The sequence below is a fragment of the Siphateles boraxobius genome, unplaced genomic scaffold (assembly GCF_051911475.1).
Source record: "Siphateles boraxobius isolate OS27281-9 unplaced genomic scaffold, OSU_SipBor_1 22, whole genome shotgun sequence".
NCBI lineage: Eukaryota > Metazoa > Chordata > Actinopteri > Cypriniformes > Leuciscidae > Siphateles > Siphateles boraxobius.
In genome coordinates, this window is record NW_027508833.1 from 10,211,186 (window position 1) to 10,232,500 (window position 21,315).

The 21,315-nt window shown below is 39.0% G+C and overlaps 1 protein-coding gene across 7 annotated transcripts in view; it reads left to right on the plus strand.

The window, feature by feature from the left end:
• The window catches only part of col12a1a (collagen, type XII, alpha 1a), a 101,379-nt gene that overhangs the window by 45,585 nt on the left and 34,479 nt on the right, over window positions 1-21,315 (plus strand). For 4 of the 7 annotated variants that reach the window (XM_077238601.1, XM_077238598.1, XM_077238597.1 and 1 more), the window contains 11 exons: window positions 3,953-4,082; window positions 4,197-4,333; window positions 8,769-8,898; window positions 9,012-9,151; window positions 9,909-10,041; window positions 10,149-10,169; window positions 10,256-10,395; window positions 14,827-14,956; window positions 15,102-15,241; window positions 16,660-16,789; window positions 19,010-19,152. In XM_077238601.1, the coding sequence (XP_077094716.1) occupies window positions 3,953-4,082; window positions 4,197-4,333; window positions 8,769-8,898; window positions 9,012-9,151; window positions 9,909-10,041; window positions 10,149-10,169; window positions 10,256-10,395; window positions 14,827-14,956; window positions 15,102-15,241; window positions 16,660-16,789; window positions 19,010-19,152 (1,374 nt within the window). The remainder of the gene's footprint in view (window positions 1-3,952; window positions 4,083-4,196; window positions 4,334-8,768; window positions 8,899-9,011; window positions 9,152-9,908; window positions 10,042-10,148; window positions 10,170-10,255; window positions 10,396-14,826; window positions 14,957-15,101; window positions 15,242-16,659; window positions 16,790-19,009; window positions 19,153-21,315) is intronic. The other 3 variants (XM_077238599.1, XM_077238604.1, XM_077238602.1) reach the window with 1 other exon arrangement.

The following is a 21,315-nucleotide window of genomic DNA, read 5'->3' on the forward strand; positions in this document are numbered from 1 at the left end:
CCTTGGGCAGGCTGTAGTTGCTGTGGCTGCGCATTGGGGGAGAAATAACTTGCGATAAGATCGGTTTCTCCCCAGTCATAAACCACCAGCTCAGGTAAGCCTTCCATTTCTTCCCAATGTCCATACATCGAGATGACATGGAAGAACCCATATTTTGCCCGTATTCACTGACATCAGCGGGCTAGTCTCTCTGATGTTGAATGGCAGAGCATACACGTCAGCGGGTCAGGCCGGTGCTGCCCTGCACACCATGGGGGTGTTTTAGGTATATCAGGCTGATCTGCTGGGGGATCTCGACCAGGGGGCGGTTACTGAGCTGCGCCACACCACAGATCTAGCTCTCCCGGCCACCAAACAGACTGCTGCCGTGATCGGCTGGTCGATGGTGGCGAGAGTGGTCACAGAGAGACATCTGTGGTTGAACCTGGCTGACATCGGGGAGAAAGAGAAAGGCTTTCTCCTCGATTCGCTGGTTTCCCCCTCTGAGCTTTTCGGCACCTCCGTGGTTGGAAAGTTAATAGACTCCTTCAAGAAGAGGGATCTGAGGGAGGTGATCCAGCACAAACGCACACAGCGTCAGAGATGGATCATCTCCCCTGAGGGCATGATTATATCATAGCCCTCTCCTCTCGATAGTGCGCGAGTGTGTCTGTGTGCGAGCGACAGGGCGCTATACAGGGTAGGTCTGAGTACTTCACTTTCAGTTCTGTATTATCCTACCTCGCACCATTATGGCTCGGGTATAGCGGAAAGGTCTGACCTTCACTTCTTTTTGGTTTTCGAAGTTTGCTCCCATGCAGCCGGAGCATTGCCATGAGCTAACGCCCATGCATACAGATGGTAGGCCTCTAAATCTGGGGCCTCCGTTGAGGCAGAGTGGTGTATGTTGTACTTCCCTTGCTTAAAGGATGCTGCGTTTTTTGCTGAGTACATGGGCAGTGTGATTAGGTACCAGGATGCTGTAGGCGCTGTGTAAACAGCTTATCTGCCAACGAAGGCTGCGCCGTTAGGTATTAGGCCTCAGCAGGCTTCCTTAACTGGGCAGCCCCCAAGAGGGCGCGGTAGGCCAGCTAACCTCAGGTTGTTGGCCTTAGTTGTTTGGGCAGTAGACTCACTGATGGGTAGTAAGCCTTAAACAGGACTCCTCGGAAAGGAGTTCTAACGTTGTGGGACATACATTTTAGCTGCGACCAGGTAGCTAGCCTTATTAGGCGCCCTGTGGGTGGCCTCAATATTTGTGTTGGTGTAGTATGGTTCCCAATGGTATATGTGTGTAGCAGAATAGACTGGCTAGTTAGCTAGTTATCAGGTAGTAGGTCTCTCAAGGCCTCCCTGAAGGCAGGTAGTAGGCCTCATCAGGCCTCTCTGAAGGTGAAGTCCCGAGGATGGGCAAATATGGGCACTAGGTAGCCAGCCCTCTGGTTATCAGGTAGTAGGCATCACCAGGCCTCCTTCTAAGTGGTCTCCCAGCGACGCTGGTTTCTGGCAGCTAGTGGTCGCTTGCTATCATTTCAGCTGGCGTTAGCAGGCAGCTTCTGAAGGCGAGCTTGCGCGTTTATCTAGCCTACAGCCTGGTTTGCCTACCAGGCAGGCCATGTGCTCCCTTCACTGAGGGTCACTATGAGTACTCAGCCTCCTGAGTCTGGTCAGATGGTTGCAGGCGCTGTGTAAACAGCTTATCTTACAGCTTAGATGGTTGATGGCCTCCCAGTTAGATCAGTCCTTAGGCCTTTTCAGGCCTCCTCAGTGTTTTGAAACACAAGCGCTGGGTAGATCTGTGGATCAAGCAGAGAAACTCTCCTCGCTGGCAAGGGTTGTAAGCGCTATGCTGAATCATGCTCTCATGGATACCCCGTCTCTGAGATCCGGGACGAGTAGTTCACTGTCAGCTTTGCAGTCCCTTGGGTTGGATCCCTTATCTAAAAGCAAGTGTCCAGAGGCTCTGTCTTCGAGACAGACAGGAATTTGGCCGGACTGAAATGTCCAATGTAAGTGTTACCAGCTCAGGCTTTTCCGGTGCTGGATAAACAGCGAGCGTGCGCGTGCGACAGTAAGCTGCGGTAGGCTAAATTATTTACGACAGCGGTAATGGACAATTCCGCTTCCAACCTGTAGCGTGACCGCAGAGGAAAAGTTCCTTGGTGTTGCTTTAACACTCAAGTAAATGTATCTTGTTTTAGGAATGTTTAGATATTTGTACTGAAAAATAAGTAAAAAACACAGAGTAAGAAAGTGCAGTGCAGTCTTCAATATGAAGATGGATATTTAAAAAATAAGTGAAAAAAGTGTAAATGAAAATAGTTTTGTACTTATTGGAAGGGACCAAATGTTCTAATGGAAACCCAGTTGTCTTATGCAGCTCAAATCTGTCAACAACTATGACATACTGTAGAAGAAAGAGGAAATGGAAAGCATTTTTGGAGATATTGGAGATACCAAAGGTGGTAGGTCTACATTTAATGGGTTCAGAAACGTGCTTTATTTTGCAGCTTTTGGAAAATAACGCTCATTAGTGCTCTGGGGCTTTTTAGCACTGTTTCTCTTTCAAGTATTTCACATAGTGGGAAGATCCAGAGATCTCTACTTCAGTTCTGGCTAGAATCTGATGTCCACAGGGTTTGTCTCAGAGAGCAGATGTTTCAAAATAGCTAGAAAGAAAGAATATGCTTAGAGATTTTGTGCTGCTAGTTTAGACAATAATAGTTGGTAGACCCTCTCATAATATCTTTACTGAAAGAAAAAAAAAAACATCAGTATTTTTCCAGTACATAAATCTAAACATCTTTGAATCAAGATGCATTTACTTGAGAAGCAAAATGACATAAGATATTAAGTCTTGTTTTCTTAAAAAGAAAGGGAAGAAATGCAGTTTTACAAGACAAAAATCTACCAATGGGGTAAGAATTTATATATATATATATATATATATATATATATATATATATATATATATTTTTTTTTTTTTTTTTTTTAATTATGTAAGAACAAAAAAATTAAAAGAACATAATTTGTAGGAACATAATTTTTTTTTGCAGTGTTGGGATACAGAAATAAATAGAGGGTATAATGAGAATTTGCTTGATAGGAGCAAAATACTTTCTCTGTGGTTTTTGTTTGCGAAAATGTATAGGTCAAGAGTGAAATCAGACTCTCTTCCATTATAGAAAGCTATATAAAGGATTCAAAAGTATTTGTGCTTAAACTGCCCTGCTGAAAAGACCAGCATATGTTGTGTTCTGGATAATGATCTCCAGCAGTTCTGCATCCGTTTTCTTAAATAGCTTAAAGTCAAGATGAAATCAAAATGAACCATGTTTACTTTCTTGGCCATGATTGATCATGGTTTTCTAAAAAAACATCCTTTTCTCTGTAACTTTGTAACTCTTTGTTAAAATATCTCACTCGCTTTTCCATTTCAGTTAACATCCCAGTGTTATTTTAGCATCATTAATATACTACTATAGTTTTTTTTTTATATTTTGAATGAAATTTTCTTTTCATATTTTCAATTTTTCTTTTAATTTTAAAGTTTTAGTAATTTTGTTGTTTATGTAATTTTTTTAATTTCTAGTTTTTATTTATTTAATTTGAGTTATGTTAGTGCTTAAACTAAACTAAACTTAAACTAAACAAAAATGATACATTTTGCCTTTGCATCTACCTGAAATAAAACAAGTTTTTTAAAAATAAATTTATTTTATTTTATTTCAGTTAATGTTTATTTGATTTCAAGAAATTTAATATTAAAGAAATAGTTTTTTTTTAAAATGGTTTTAGTTTATAAAAATCCTGGTTCATTCTTCATATCCCTCCTTAAAGCAGCACTGACCACCTTAAACAAGCTTGGAAATTCATGCTGGTCTTTTCAGCACGGTCATAAGAGATTATTCCATCATGTTCCTGTGAACAAGTCAACCTTCCCTTTGATTTGTGATGTGGTTGACCTTCACAGATGCGTATGAAAGGAAAAGTTACTGATGTCCAGCTGAAGAAACTTCGCCCCAACACGGCCTACAGCGTTTCCGTCTTCGCCATGTATGGCGATTACGCCAGTGACCCTCTCACTGATCAGGGGGTGACCCGTAGGTGGCACTAGGGCTTTCTTCCTCTCAGCAGGGATGTTTTGCAGACTATCACATTCTCATCGTTTGTTTGTCTGTTTTTTTCTTTTTCTTGAATCTCTCCCATCTTCATAGTGCCTCTTCCTCCATCCGGTGAGTTGAGGATCACAGATGCTACCCACAGCACAATGCAACTGGACTGGGATGCCTCGCCCGGCGCCGTTCGTAAATACATCATCACTTACAAGCCAGATGAGGGAGAAGCGAAGGAGGTAAGGCCATAACCCATACCTGCAAACTCACGAAATTAGCTGTTCTGACATTGAAATAAGCCATTCATGAGATTTGTGATAAAATACAGGGCTTGACTTTTAATACCCGCCAAATGTGTGTGTATTTCAGCAGTGGCGTGTAATAAAGTCATTCCTACTAGCCACTTTTTCGGGTTGTATTTGATAATGTATGCATTTTTCAATTGTAGTCTTTTAAAAGGCATCTGAAATAATAAACTAAGTGCAATGTAGTGTTGTCAACAATTTTTATTTTTCGATACCAAGGCTCATTTTCCCCTCACTCACTAGTTTCATTTGCTCCGGATGTTGTTGGTGTTACAGGGCTTGACTTTTTTTGCGCGTACTGTATTGCTCATAAATTTACTTTTTTTTGCTCGTTTTTGTTCTCACACTCAGTGAGGCACATAAAGCCGCCTCTCAGAATAAATTGAGTTATTTTTCACTGCTTACTGCACTCAAACAGTCAAATACACACAAAAACATGTAAAAAAAAAGGTCTTGGCAAGTATTCACGTAAACACAATCAGTTATGTTTTAAGTGAACATAAACAGTTGAGAAAGAAAACGCACGCGAACAGTATAATGGATTTGTGCATCAGGTCTTAAAGTGACAGCAGCCTAATATACCTGCTGACATATTATGAGATCAAATTATAAATATCTTTATGGCAGTTTTTCCCGATGGTATTGATGTCAAAGTTGTGACCGTTGAAAATGCTGAGTGGCTAGTAACTTTGGAAAACCAATAGCGACAGTGGGTGGTGAGCAAAAAAGTTAATGTCAAGCCCTGTATGAATATATATCTGAATGGAGCTGACTGTTTTCCCAAACAACTTCAACTGATGAATCCAATAATTTTTTTTAGAAAATTTGCTGAGCCGAAATTTGCAGGTATGCTAACCACAGAAAGCATAAAGGGCGTTCAGCGCATTTCAGTAAGAGGGTTTTGGAGAGGTCTAATAGCAGAGGGGAAAAGTAATTTGCACATGTAACATTTATGTTTTCTGACGAGCCACATGCCAGGCTGGAGGGCCTGCTGTCCACGCTTTGTGTAGCACCACACTTGAGATTAATTGTGTGGACAGCTTATCTGCTGTTAAACAACAATCTTGTTTTCAAATGTGCAAAGCCTTCCTTGGTCACTGTGGAAGCCTTCCTCTGGAAAGATTCCTGTCTGTTTACACAATGCATCCAGGCAGATGACCAAGAAACTCATGTTGATGGATTTGGGACCTTTTAACATATCAGCAATTACGTTACACAACTCAGTGCAGACAGCAGCTGCCGAAAGAGTACAGCTGCTCTCCAGGGCTTCAGTTACGCCGATCATCTACCAAAGATTCCTAGAACAGACAGCCGACAAAAAAGAAAAGATGGAGTTTGGAGTGGCATGCAGCAGTCCAGTGCTCTGGGATGTGTATTTTATGGGTGGGATTTTTTTCCCACTATGATTTTTTTAACTCTCAGTGGCAGTTTTGGCGTCAGCACTGCTCCACATCCTGAGGCATTAATCATGACTCAGTGCTGCTCATAACTCTTCGTTCTGGGATTAAAAGATGAAACAAACATGCGCACAAATGTGGGCCCAGGTGGATGGAAGCCTGAGAAGGGATGAAGATGATTTTTTTTTGAAGATTTATTTTTGGTGTTTTTGCCTTTTATTATGATAGGACAGTTAGTTGACAGGAAGTGAAGTTGAAGGGAAAGGGAGGGGGATGGGATTGGGAAAGGTCCACGAGCCGGGACTTGAACTCGGACTACGCAACTATGCGTAGTCGGTGCGCTGCCCACGAGGCTATTGGCGCACACAGTCCCAAGCCCTTCACTAGCGAGTATTCTGATGTGCATGAGCTGTCACATCAAAGGCAGCAGACATTAAAGCCATTTGTTGATTTTTTAGAGTTCTCATGGTAAAACATAAACTCTATCCATCCAATCCGCTAGTCCTATGCAGGACTTAAAATCAACTTTTTTGCTCTCCAGCCACTGTCACTAGTGGTTTTCTATTTTATTAGGCATTATATGGAGGTAAGATGAGGTAAAATGCCATCAAAACTTTTTTTAAGACAGTCAGCTCCATTGAGATATATATTCATACAGGGCATGACATTAACTTTTTTGCTCTCCAGCCACTGTCGCTAGTGGTTTTCTAAAGTTACTAGCCACTCAGCACTTTTACTGGCCACAATTTTGACATCGGTCCCATTGGGAAAAACTGCTATATAGATATTTTTAATATTATCTCATAATTTGGCAGCAGGTATATTAGGCTGCTGTCACTTTAAAACCTGATGCACACATCCATTATACTTTTACACGTGTATTTTCTTTCTCAACTGTTACGTTCTTTTAAAACTTGTCTCTGTTTACCTGAATACTTGCCAAGACCAGCATTTTTACATTATTTTGTGTTTATTTGACTGTTTAAGTGCAATAAGCAGTGAAAAATAACTCAATTTATTCTGAGAGGCGGCTTTATGTGTGCAATATGTGTATGAACACAAAATCTGCGGGAATGAGTAAAATAATGCACAATATGCACAATCCCAAGCCAAAATTCAAGCCCTGTAACACCAACAATATTCATCCGGAGCAAATGAAAGGAGTGAGTGAGGAGAGACGAGTTTGTGTGTCACTCCCTGTCGGAGAGATGAGAGAGAGAAAGAGCAGCTGGTATCGTGTATCTATTCTGCAGAAAATGAGGATTGGAAGTGTTTCAGATATTTCAGTATCGATATGTATGATTTTTTTTTAACTTTTGACAACACTACATTGCACTTAGTTTATAATTTCAGATGCCTTTTTAAACACTACAGTTGAAAAATGTATATATTATATATAAAATTCAACCCGTCAAAGTGTCTAATAGGATTGACAGCGTTACACGCCACTGCTGAAATACACACGCATTAGGCAGGTTGGCGGGTGTTTAATGTCAAGCCCTGGTCTTATGTATGGACGCAGGGATGCTGGAAATATATTCTCTATATAGAAATATTTTCTCTTTATATTTTGCTTGTCAATAGATAAAGATGTTTTAATTGCATCTCCTTCCAGCCAGTAGGCTACTGGGTACCTGTGTAGTCACATTAGACACTTGTTAGCTACCGACTTTTTCAAGAAAAAAACATTACTGATGTATTTTATGTCGTAAAATAAAGCGTGAAAATATCTTGAGCTTGTTTTCACCACAGACCTTATCTTAATCTAATGGTTTGTGTTACTGACTATGCTTTACGTAAGGAATAATTGACGACAGGCCGTTGAATTATTAGAAAAATAATGCATACCCGAGGTCCGCTTTGTGTTGTGACCACATTACCACCTCGGGTATGCGTTATTTTTCTAATAATTCAACGGCCCGGAGTAAATTATTCCGCTTATACTACAGTTACCACACCTCGAAAAACATTGTTCAGATGATATATTTCAAGACGTTTGTCAAGTTTCTGTCATTAAAACGCTCTTGTATGTAGGACAAATTTCTTACGCATCTAATCCTATGCCTCCGTTGCTAATTCCAAAACGTCATTTTAGAGTTAGTAACGGAGGTTTGAGCCACTGATAGCAGACTAATGCTGGGAACACACTTAAGGACTGTTTCCATCTGTTTCCATTGACTGTAGCAGATTTTAAACACCGACTGTGAACACAGACTGAACGCCCTGAACACACGTTTGGGCATGATCAGTCATAAGTATCAAATTACATTCATTACCGGCCTTAAAGTGTGTCCCCGGCTTTATGCACTTATTAATGCGGTTATGAGAGAGAGAGAGAGAGAGAGAGAGAGAGAGAGAGATAGAGAGGATGCAGTGATGAGACAGAAAAGCATTGTGCGTCAATATTATTATTTATTTATTGATTCAATTCGTTTTAATTAATTCGTTCATTCTTTTTTCTATTATTGACAGTAGACTATAATAAATGAAACACAAAGCCCTTTTAACAAGTAGGCCTATCAATAATTATTTATTTGTTATATTATCGGCGAAAACCCATGCAGCAGGACTATCAATTTATTTATATATTCAGTTTAATTTTCTATTGATTATAGGTAAGACTATATACTTTATTTATTAAAAAATAAACTGCATGTTTCCATTGATTGTGAAGTTAGACATTGAAAATTGCAGATCAAGTGCATGGGACTGCAAGTTTTTTCTTGTTATGAATTGTATCCTATTTTCTGTTATTACAGTCAACTACACAAAGTGATATGGAACTGTAATGCGGTCAAGACCTGCCTGGAACTACTTTAGCCATGCATTTACCTGAAAATAATTGCACACCTTAGAACGTTCATCAACCAATCAGATTCAAGCATTCAACTGCCTTGTAGTATAGGTCATGACATTTGAAACCACCTGGGGGATTGTGTGGCCATAACTGTACTTCTCATATTTCAATTTAGCTTGAAGTTGATGGGGATGTTACGTCTAGAGGACTGGATAATCTAATTTCCCAAACAGAATATGATGTGGCTGTGACTCCGATTTATGATTCTGGGACCGGAAACCCAATGCTTAACACAGCCATTACAGGTAACAGCATCATCAGTAAATAATCTCTGTTATCTGGCATAATACTTGTTTTTTAAATGTTTCATATTTTTGATTGTAACCCAAAACTCAACTTCTCTTCCTGTTGGTTTTAGATGTTGTTCCTGTTCCGAAAAACTTGAGGTTCTCTCAAGTGACCCACACCAGTTTCAGGGCTCACTGGGAGCACGGCGCTCCTGATGTCGCGCTCTACCGCATCGGCTGGACCAAGAGCGGAGAAACAAACTTTCAATATGTAAGACATCAGAGACACAACTTGAGTTCTGATTCATCTAATTAATCTCCTTCCCATAAATTCATAAATATTACATGCAATCATAAGTGTGAAGTATTTAATTTGTTAACTACTTTAGTCAACATGAACTAAGAATTATCAATACTTCTACAGCATTTATTAATCTTATTTCATGTTAATTGGAACATTTACTAATACATTATTAAAATCAAATGTCGTTAACATTAAAATGTGTTAGTTAATGCACTGTGAACTAACATGAACGAACAAGGAACAGATGGATTTTTATTAGCTAATAATAACAAAGATTAAAAAATATTGTAACAAATGTATTACTCATTATTAGTTCATGTTAGATTAACTAATGTTAACTAATGATTCTTTTTGTAAATTGTTACCCGATATTTGTACTTTTACTTTTACACTTTTTACTCCATTACAATTACATGTAGACATGTATATATGTCATATGATTTAAATATTTTCTCAGTTTTTTAAAAGTTAAAATAGTCTTTTTCTTTATTGTCAAATAAATGAAGACAGAAGGTACTTATAAGTGAGTAAAATTCTTGACATGAAATCTATCTTTACATGTACAATTTCTCAGTACTTTTTACACCGCTTCATGCAATAGTGATTGTTTGTATCTAGCAGTTTGTAACTAGCTTTAGCATTGTTTGTATCTCAGTACTGGTAAATGGTAATTTAATGTTTAGCAGATGTACAGTACTGAATGCGTCTAATACCACACTCTCAGGATATCCTGAGCAATGAGGACACCACTTCCGTCTTGGAGAACCTGGAGCCGGATACCCTCTATGATGTTTCGGTCACTGCCATTTACCCCGATGAGTCTGAGAGCGAAGATCTTTTTGGCAGACAACGTACATGTAAGAAACCACAAAATCCATTTAATAAACTTGAGTTTTTTTATATACTGTATTTCAGTCACCACATGTGAATTTGACAAACTCTGACTCTTTCTCTCCGTGCTCAGTGACCAAACTTGTTACACCTGGTGAGTCTGTTATTTTCAAGATATGACATTTGACATTAATTATGTTTTAGAATGCAAAACTGAAATATCAGTATTTTCTCTTATAGCTCCTAGTGGACCTCCTCAAAACCTCCAGGTGTTCAACGCAACCACCACCTCCCTCACCGCCAAATGGGATCACGCTCCTGGACGAGTCCAAAACTACAAGATCAACTATGTGCCGGTTGCAGGAGGAAAATCACAATCTGTAAGGAACATTTCAACATTTTTGAGTTGATATTATCTGGTTGACTGAATTACAGGTGATGTGTATCATTTCCACTAGCAGCACCAAAACGAAATTGCGAACATGTTTCCCAGTGATTTTGAATTCTTATGAATGTGATTTGAATGTGCACATAACCTTTCATTTGCTCATCCAATACACAAATCACAGCATTAATCTGCTAGTCTCATTTTGTGCATGCATGTACTACATAGTGTGAGATTAAGATGTAAAACTTTATTCCAATGGAGATAGATTAGTTATTCCATATAGACGTTATCATTTAATTAATTAGTCAATTAATGAGGTTATAAAAACTGCATGTGCACTACCATTCAAAGGTTTTGGGTTGGTACAATAAAAAAATAATAATAAAAAAATAATACTTTTTCAAAAATTATGCATTAAATTTGACAGAGCAAAAGTAAAGACATTTATAAATTTACAAATGATTTCTATGTCAAAGTAAATGCTGCTCTTTTGAACTTTCTGTTTATCAAAGAATTCTTAAAAAATATATTTAATTTCCACAAAAACATTAAGCAGCATAAAGGATTTTGACATTGCTAATAATTAAAAATGTTTCTTGAGCAGAAAATCAGCATATTAGAACGATTTCTGAAGTATCATGTGACACTGAAGACTGGAGTAATCGATATAATTGATCACAGGAATAAATTACATTTTACAGTATATTCATATAGAAAACAGCTGTTCCCTTTCGAAAGAGAACTCGAACTGCGTCGATATGACGCTATTGGGGAATACCTCAACTTCAGTTTTAAATTGTAATAATATTTCAAAAATATTGAATTTTTTGTTTTTTACTTTGAACATTAGAGCCTCAGTGAACGTAAGAAATTTCATCCAAAAAATCTTACCGACCTCAGAAATTTTAACAGTAACGTACTGAATAAAATAAACCCCCTTCACACTGTTAACTTAGACCTGTAGTTTTCATAATGTCTTTAGATAAATGCTTTCACTGTACAGCACAGGAATAGGTTTAATCTAAATTAAGTATTGTTTTATTGACATTATATTTTATATGAATAGCTGCACTAGCTGGATCAGCACATTTAATATTCCCTACAGGTTGATGTTATTTTCAGTGGCATGATTGTTCTGGATTAAGTCTCCCAGCCTGGCACTTTACCCAAAACCACTGACAAACCAGCAAACCAGGCCTGGCCTGGAGACTGGCAAATCTTACATAGTTTTAAGATGTTTTTGTCTTCAGGATCAGCTATCATCTTATTATTTTCCATGTTTTCATGGTATCTGAGTAGGTGCAGATGTGTTGTTGTTCTGTCCTAAAATCATTGCAGTGATTTTTTTTAGCCTCTGTTTTCTTCATCAAGAAGGCAAAATTACACGGGCAGCAGTCACAGAAATAACAGCATAAAACTGCACACTGTTTTGCTTTGCTGAAAAACAATCCTATCTGCAATCATATTTGTGATGTGCTGTTCCTGACAATAATGTGGTTGTTTTTAGCTTATTTAATGGAATATTCTGGGCTAAAAACGAAAGGTCTATTAGTGACATGCTGTTGATTACCAAAGAAAACGTCTCAGGTTCCCTGAGAAGGGAACGAGATGCTGCATCAACGACGAATCTCCAAGGGAGAGCCGTTGAGGAGAGAGATCAGGTCCGTGAACCAAAATCGGTTTGGCCAGCGTGGTGCTACCAGTAGTAGGCTTAATCCACCCCGGCGGACTCTTTCCAGAACTCCAGGGAGTAGAGCAACTGGGGGAAATGCATACAGACGCAGCCTTGGCCATGACTGTACCATAGCGAAGGGGCTGGAAGTGTGAGGGAAAACCAGAGTGGACAGTGCGTCGTGTTCTGAGACGCAAACAGATCCACTTCCGCTCGGCCATAAACTTCCCATATATACTCGACCACCTCGGGGTGGAGTCTCCAGTCCCCTGGCCTTAGCCCCTGTCTCAAAAGGATGTCTGCTCCTATATTTTGGTACCCCGGAATATACACTGCCCTCAGGGAGAGAATTTTCCCTAGGGACCACAGGAGGATCTGGTGCGCCAGTTTGCATAGTGGAAGCGAGCGATTTATGGTGATTTATGTAAGAGACCACCGATGTGTTGTCTGACCAGACAAGCACATGATGTTCCCTTATATCTGGGTGGAAGTGTCTCAATGCGTTGAAGACCACCATCATCTCCAAGCAGTTGATGTGCCAAGAGAGATGAAGACTCCTCCACAGACCTTGAGCTGAGCGGCATTCCATTACTGTTCCCCAGCCAGTGAGGGAAGCATCTGTCGAGAGCGCAACTCGATGGCAAAGAGCTCCCAACACTGGACCCTGGGATAGGAACCAAGGTCTCCTCCATATAATCAAGGCTTGGAGACACCGCCGCATGATCTTGATCATATGAAGTGGGTTTCCCCTCAGGGAAAACCCTTTGGTCCTGAGCCAACACTGCAAAGGTCTCATGTACAGCAGGCCAAAGGGTATCACATTGGACGCGCTGCCATGAGGCCAACAGTTTCTCTAAATGTTTCACAGTGCGTGACTGACCTAGCTTTAACTCTTTCGTAGCTGTGAGGATAGCAGCTACAAGAGTGGGCGATAGGACGGCCCGTATCGTGACCGAATCCCAGACCACACCAAGGAAAGTAGTTCTCTTACCGGAGAAAGCACACTCTTCTTGGCATTGAGTCTCAACCCCAATTTTTGCATGTGTGCGAGGATGACATCTTGACGCCGAACCGCCACTTGCACTGACTCGGCTAGTATGAGCCTGGACCCTGGTGTAACTGGAACAGACCTGAAGCATACTGGCAGGAAACAAACGAAGTGACTGTTTTTGAACCTCTCTCAGAGGGTACGAGTTTGACACAGCGTCGAGTTGACACTGCGCTGTGTGCTTGCTGGAGACCACTGCGCCCCGAGGCACCAAGGGTGGCGGGGTTGGCAGAACGGCCCCCTGAGGACCCCGAGGTAGAGTGGGCATTGTATACTGAGGTGTATACCACTCCAACCTGGTTGGGGCTACCCTCAGAGGTCTGACATCACTGGCGTCAGGACCTCTTTTGAGCCGAAGCCGCCTTAGCTTGAAGAACTGTCCTCAGATCCGGCTTCTGCTTCGAAGGCTTCGGCTGAGAGTGTCGGCCCTGCCTCCATGATCTTTGTGGAGGAGCACGGGACGCGACACTCTCCTTCTGTTGCGCCCTATATGAGGAGCTAGATGGCTGGGGCTGCTCACGCCCAGCAGCCCCAGGGGGTTGGGAGGCGACGAGGGAGTTTTTTATTTAATGCCTCTGCTTTTCTCTTGTTTTTACGGAGTGGCCGTCTGTACTTACGGAGTGGCCGAAGAGACCAGGAGGCGTTAGTGGGGCATCCAGCAAAAAGGCTCTATCTTTATCTTTGATTTCAGCTAGATTGAGCCATAAATGCCTCTCAGTGGCCACCAAGGCTGCCATAGACCGCCCTATTGCTCTGGCGGTCTCCTTAGTGGCCATGAGAGAAAAATATGTGGCCCAACGCAACTCTCAAACTGCATCGGGCCCTACCCTCTCACTCTCATCCAAATCCCTCAGCAGGTCAGCCTGATTTGCTTGCAGGACTGCCATGGTGTGTAAGCAATCTCCTGCCTGACCTGCTGCCATATATGCTTTCCCCACTAAGCTAGCTTTTGGGACTGGCGCCTTGTTTCTCGGCCGGCCAGTCAATATTAAGTTTAGTCACGGCACGAGTCATCACTTCCACCAGCTCCTCATATGCTGGGGAAAGAGGTGGCGAATACGCTTCCCCCTTACTTTCACTTTCAGTGCTCAACACATCTGATTTCTCAAAATGCCAGTCTTGGCAAATATTTGTGTAAACACAGTCAGTTATGTTTTAAGTTATTGTAATCAGTTGAGAAAGAAAACGTGTAACAAAATTATATTGGATCTATGCGTCAGATCTTAAAGTGACATCGGCCTAATATACCTACTGCCTAATTTTTCCCAATGGTATCGATGTCAAAATTGTAGTCAGTGAATATGCTGAGTGGCTAGTAACTTTGGAAAACCACTAACCACATTGGTTGGCTTGCAAAAACGTTAATGTCAAGCCCTGATTAACAACATTGTTTCATTTGTTAACATTAGTTAACTAAATTATTTAACATGAGCTAACAATGACATAATTTTGAAAGCATTTATTAATCTTTTAATTTTAACTTTTATGCATACATTATTAAAATCACAAGTTGTATCTGTTAATATTATTTAATGACCTGAGCTGACATTAACTTTTTTGATTTTTGAATTGTATGAATTGTAACTGTATTTTTATTACTGACATTAACAAAGATTAATAAATACCGTAACAAATGAACTGCTCATTGTTAATTTCAGGTAATGCATTTACACAATAAACACAATTCATTCTCTCTGTCACAGACACAAATTGGAGGAAAGAAAAATACAGTTATTCTGCAGAAACTGATTCCAGATACTCCCTACTCCATCACTGTTGCTGCAGTCTACGCGAATGGAGATGTCAAAGACATTTCTGGCCAAGGAAAGACATGTACGTGACCAAACATGTGACTTCACTGCATTCACAGGACCTGTTGGTTACCCATCTACATTAATGGATTTTCAAATTGTTTGTAAATTACATAAATTAGGTCATTGTTGACATGCCGAATAGAATTTTCTGTGTGTTCCCATAGTACCGCTGGGCAGTGTGAGAAACCTTCAGGTCACAGACCCCACGGTCAGCTCTCTGAATGTACGCTGGGAGCCAGCTCAGGGGAGCGTACGCCAATACAGGATTTACTACCAGCCCGTCACAGGGGGCGCAGAAGACATGGTATGTCCCAGGGCACCTCTTAACTATTATATCATGTTCCAGGTCAGTTTGACCCGCAACACTGTCAGAAATAGTGGGGAAGCTAAGGTGTTTTTCTTGAAATTGTGTGACTGTTTCTCATTTAGGGTCATGAACATGCTTGGTGTTGTGGAATTTGCGTACGAAAATTGTAATATGATTGTAACATTAGCGGATCAGTTTGAGCCGTAACTTTAATGGCTTGAGGCAGATGCATAGACCCAAAATAAAAATGAAATAAAAAATGTATTTGATGTCATCAGTTTCTCAACTACCCTTTGAGGGTATTTACATTTAGGCATTTGGCAAATTCTTTATTTGTTAATTTTTAGCAATTCATGCATGTGAATTTTGCTGGAATCGAACCCATGATCTTGTCGTTGTCAGCTCCATGCTATACTGTTTATGCTTCGAGAAAGTACAATATATTAAATAATTAAAATAATAAATGTAAATACATTATACAGTAATAATACAGTAATAACGTTCACTTTTGTGAAAAAACAAATGTTTAAAAAAAAGTTCTCATTTTTGTAATGTATGAGTAGTATTAAAGTTAAAGGTTTACTTACCTGATTTTTTTTCATAGTGTGATTTTTGGTGAATTGTATTGAATCTAATTAAGAACAGAACATAATGATTGTACCCAGAAATGTAACGTTATCAGGGGTTAAGGGTGGTATTCAGCAGCTTTTGCTTCAGGACTTTAAAGTCCCCCTGTATTCAATAATTTTATCCTTTAAAACTAATTTTCATCATCACCAAAATTACATTATTTAAAGTTTTTTTTCTTGAAAAAAAATTTCTTCACAACTTAAAATAGCTTGAATGTAACTCCTAAACCCTTGCCTCATTTAGTACATGTGGTTCTATGAATATGCAAATTAGCCCCACCTCCACTCACTCACAGGAGTTCAGAGATCCACTCGTTGACGATCACACGTTGATCTGATTGATTACAAGGTAGTTTGTGATGTCAGAAACACCAGCGTTTTTGAGACTGTCTTTGGTTCACTGCAGTTTTAAGGAGAAAATACTCAGCAATGGTGTTGACTTATTAATTTACACATGGTTGTCTTAAAGCTTATTAAAAGACACATAAACAACATTAAAATCTTGATTTTCACAACAGTGGGACTTCAATTGCAATATGCAAAAAATCCCGTAGTCTTGTATTGAAGGCCAGAATATCACAGAGAATATGGGTTGTGCTCTTTTAACTTGAAAAATAACCATCCACCAAGCAACAGCCTGGCAACCACTTGGACAAGTGCATAGAAATGTACTAAATACACTAGCAAGCTCGTAGCAACATTTTGCCAGCCATTCAAACATCTAGCGACTTTTGAAGAGACCAGACACAAAAATAAATAAAAACCTGTTATTGTTTGTTCTCTTAGGCTCAAGTTCCTGGAAGCACTACCAGTACAGTTCTGAAGAACCTGCTGTCTGATACCGAGTACACCGTAACAGTAGTGCCAGTATACGCTCCTGGAGAGGGCAAGCGCATGTCGGAGAATGGAAAAACCTGTGAGTTCATGCAGCTTCTTATTTTAGCACGATTGGAAAGCAAAGAATTCCCATACTCATCCATCATATACTCCCCAATCACAGAAAACCTTTTGCCAAAGATTTCAATCCAGAAGGTGCAAAGTTTTCTGGCTTTACCATTATAGTTTTGCACCTATAAATAGAATATCTGAGACTTGGCCAAAGATTGTGTCAGCTTTATTGGATTGATCATCAAGGGAGGAATGCCGATGTGCTGGCAACCCTTTAAATGTGATTCCAGGCTGGGCTTAATGAGCCTTCTTTATGGGGTGTAATGACTGGAGATGCTGGAGCGAGGGCTACAAAACAATCTATTTCACCAAATGTAAAACCCAGGGAGGTGTAAGGACATAAAAACATCCTTATTTACTGTTGTCAGCTCAATGCTCCTCATTTTGGAGTCAAACTAACAGGTTTTTGTTGGCGTCACTGTTTTTCCACCAGTGGTGGTTTGCTTCCCATCATCTGCGTTGCTTTGTTTTCCAGTTTTCTTTGTGTGGCTGTGCCACATTGATGCAAGTGTTAGTTTTGTTTAAAAACTAGTATCAAGGTTTTTGCTGTTGGAAATCTAAAGCCCGTTCCATAGGCTTTCCATGTTGTCATGATTCCTGATGTGTGTTAATCAGAACTTGTTTCTGCCACGGAATAAAAAAAAAGGTAATTGCGACTTTTTATCTAACAATTCTGACTTTTTTCTCACAATTGCAAGTTATAAAGTCAGAATTACGAGATATAAACTCGCAAGTCCAATTCTGAGGAAAAAAAAGTCAGATCACAATTCTGAAACTTTCTTGCAACTTCGCATTTATATCTTACGATTCTGACTTTATTTCTCAGAATTGCAAGTTTATATCACGCAATTCGGACTTTATAACTCGCAATTGCGAGTTTATATCTCACAGTTATGAGAAATGAATTTGCTATTCTGACAAAAAAAAAATAATCAGAATTGCAAGATAAAAAGTCGCAATTACCTTTTTTATTCTTTATTCAGTGGCGGAAACAAGCTTCCATAATCATCTATTGAACATTCGGTAAAGCCAGCTTCAAAATTTGTTTAATTTTAGTGACATATTAGAGTAAAAGGTTTTTACAGAAAGGATTTTGAAAATCTCCTTTTATCATTCCATTATCAAAACAACTGCCTGAATAAAATTAATTTTCACAATGTTTTTAGAAATGAAATGTATAAAATAAAAATAAAAATGTATAAAATAAAAATAAAAATGTATAAAAAGGAATAAAAATTCCTATCTACTAGAGTAGATAGGAATAAATCTGTAAAGTTTGGTGTATAAGTGCTGCTGCAGTGGAGTTTTCTGGTTCAGTGCATGAGAAAAAAAAATATTTTGAGTAAACGGTCTTTAAAGATAATATATGATTTGTAATTGAAATCTACAGACACAAATAGATAGTGTGCAATAAAATAAACTCAAAAACAACAAGCCAAATAGCTCAAAATATCAGTATCAATATATTGGGTCCAATCAATTACGAAGTAATCCAATTTACTGTAATTTAATTACTTTTACCTTGAAAGAGCAAAGTACGGGATTATTCTTAATTATAGTTACTTCTGATGTAATTGCATTAAGTACTGTATAGACTATATTAGGTTAAATGTATGTTTTTAGTGTAACCTTCTCCCTTTAAATATTTGATCAGTTCAGTAATTTACACACTTGTATATTGTTTATTTGAAAGAATCAAAAGTGCAGTTTCGTGTCTGTCCTAGTATTGTTCAACTAGCCGAGCTTGATATGGGATTTAGAAAGTAATTAGTAATAAGTAATCCAATACCTTTTAAGGAGACTAATTAGTACAGTAATCTAATTACACTGTTAAAAATTTAATTAGTAGCTAGTTATTAATTTTCTTTTTTCGAGTAACTTACCTAACACTTCTTGAGATTAACCCAAATGCTGTGTATCAACCACATTGAGTTGGCTCTGTTTTAGTTCACAGACCATTTATCCAAACATGAGATGTGTCTCCCTTGACCCTTTTGAAATGTTTAATTTGATTCTGTAGTGGTTGACACTGAAACTTCCGTTGCAACTATTCTGTTTAGACCCGGACGTAGGAAATTCTTATTTTCAAGGTCTTGTAAATAGTTGTAAATTTCTTTATCTCTTTAACCACTCACTCCTTTTACTGTCTTTGGTTTTATGATACTGCTCCTGCTCATGTCTGAAACAGTGGTGCGGACCCCTGCCAAGAACATCCAGGTTTACAACCCCACCACAAACACCCTGAACGTGCGCTGGGAGCCGGCATCCGGAGAAGTGCTGCAGTATCGCGTTGCCTACTCCCCCCTCTCTGGAAACCGGCCCTCTGAATCTGTAAGTCCTTGTCGTTAGGCTTGCGTGAGAGAACGCACAGGAAATACTGCCGCGACAATTTCGAGTGCAACGGTCTGTTTTCAATCTGTCCCTCTGCAAAGATGTTTGTGTTTTTAATGTCGTGTAACCTCATTCTCACATAAACCTTATTGCCTGAGAGGGATTTTCGCAAAGCTCCGAAAATCCATAAATGGCTTTTATTGTTGTCAGACCCTTGCGTAAAGAAAGCAGCTGTGGGAAATCTGTATCAGCCCAAACGGGTTTTATTTCAGCATTGAGAAAAACAGAGTTCGAACATTCTGTCTTTTGTCTTAACAGAACTAGCTTCTTTATCAGCAGCAAACAAAGACCTTGTGGAAAATTCTTATGGACGTTTTCCGTTACTATGGCTAGTTTTCCAAATCAGTTGCATTGAGTCAGAAATTCTCTGCGTTTTCATTTTAACCTCCAATATCCAATGAATTCTTTCATTTTTTCCACTAAAACACTGAAAAAACCCAAAGCACAGAAGTACAATCAATCGTCAACTGGTCTCAATTTTCAGAATAAAGGATAGTGTTGTCAGGAGTGAAAAAAGGGAGTTCCCATGTCATTAATTGGGAATTCAGTGACCCCCATGACCTGGCATTGTGAACAGTGTTAAAAGGAGGTGATTGCCCCCCACTGTCAGCACATTACTCACTCGTATCACTACAACTGATAGACCATTAACACATCAAAGGAATGTTTCCGCTGCCTCTTGCTTTGCATTGGCTGAGAAAGTGATCACTAATGATTGGGTTGGAAATCAGTGGTGAGACAAACATCAGTAAGTGCAAGAAGTCATCTCTAGAAAAACACCCAAGCTTCTTTCTCAGGGTGTAATATATCAGAGATTTTAAAGCCAGCAGGTCTGCTGTTTGATCGTAAGAGATTGTACAGTTTTTCTCAATCGCTTTGGCTCAATTCTCAAATGAGACTTTTTTTATCAAAAAAATAAGTTCAGATCTCTGAATAATTAGTTTCTTGTTCACAACAGATTTGAATTTCTTATTTATTTAAGCAAATTGCTTGTGTTTTGGCACATGTGTGCAAAAGAGTAAGTACAATTGTCTACAATTTGCACAGTGACTAAATGCACATGGCTTGTTAATCAAAACTGATGAGTTGATTCTCAGTGAAACTTCACAACTTCTAAACAACCTTCCATCACATGCAAAATGATCCATTCAGTGATCCATTCTGGCAGACATGTTATATTCCATAAATATTTATGACATGGAATGTTTGTAATGTTTGCTAAATTGGCCAATGGCCTGCCATTGTAATGAATAGGAATCACAATCTTACCAATCAACCCATATACACACACACACACACACACACACACACACACACACACACACACACACACACACACACACACACACACACACACACACACACACACACACCACCATTTTTGAACATGGAGGAACATCACATCTCTGAACAGCAGCTACTGTACATCTGTTCTGTTTAAATACAGTTGTATTTACAGTAGATTTATTTTTGTTAAAATGTGTAAACTGAAAATTCTTGTCATGGCAGAGCAATAGGAGGATATGTATGTGTTAGAGAAATAAATAAATAGTGTGTGCAAAAATAAACAAGCAACTGAGAATTTTAATTTTACATGTAACTACAAAAATAAATTTACTGTTTAAATATTTTTTTTGCATCAATTCATATTTCATACATTTCTACCTACTGTCTGAATCTGTATTTAAAAATCCTCAGTGTGATACACAGGCAAAACTTACATTCATGTACAGTATAGAAAGCAGTAGAAAAACATGAAATTTGTATATAACAAATATTTCCATGGCGAACACATATCTAAACATTTTGACCAGTGTGGCTCACACGATGACAAAAACACTTTTTATTTTGGTGCCATTGGCCAATTTACTGATACAATAACTATTTTTTTTTAAGCATGAATTAAATGCTTTGGGTGAGTTATGACATATTGCAGACATGCCATAGAGTTGTGGTGTTCCAGCAAACAGTTGTGACAATTGAGCTTACAGTTTAGAGAATGTTAAGACTGTTTTTGAAAAATATAATGTTGAAATTTTTTGCGGACAAACATTTTTTTTTTTTGCATTCTGACATTTTTCTGAAGATCTTAGGGTGATCTCA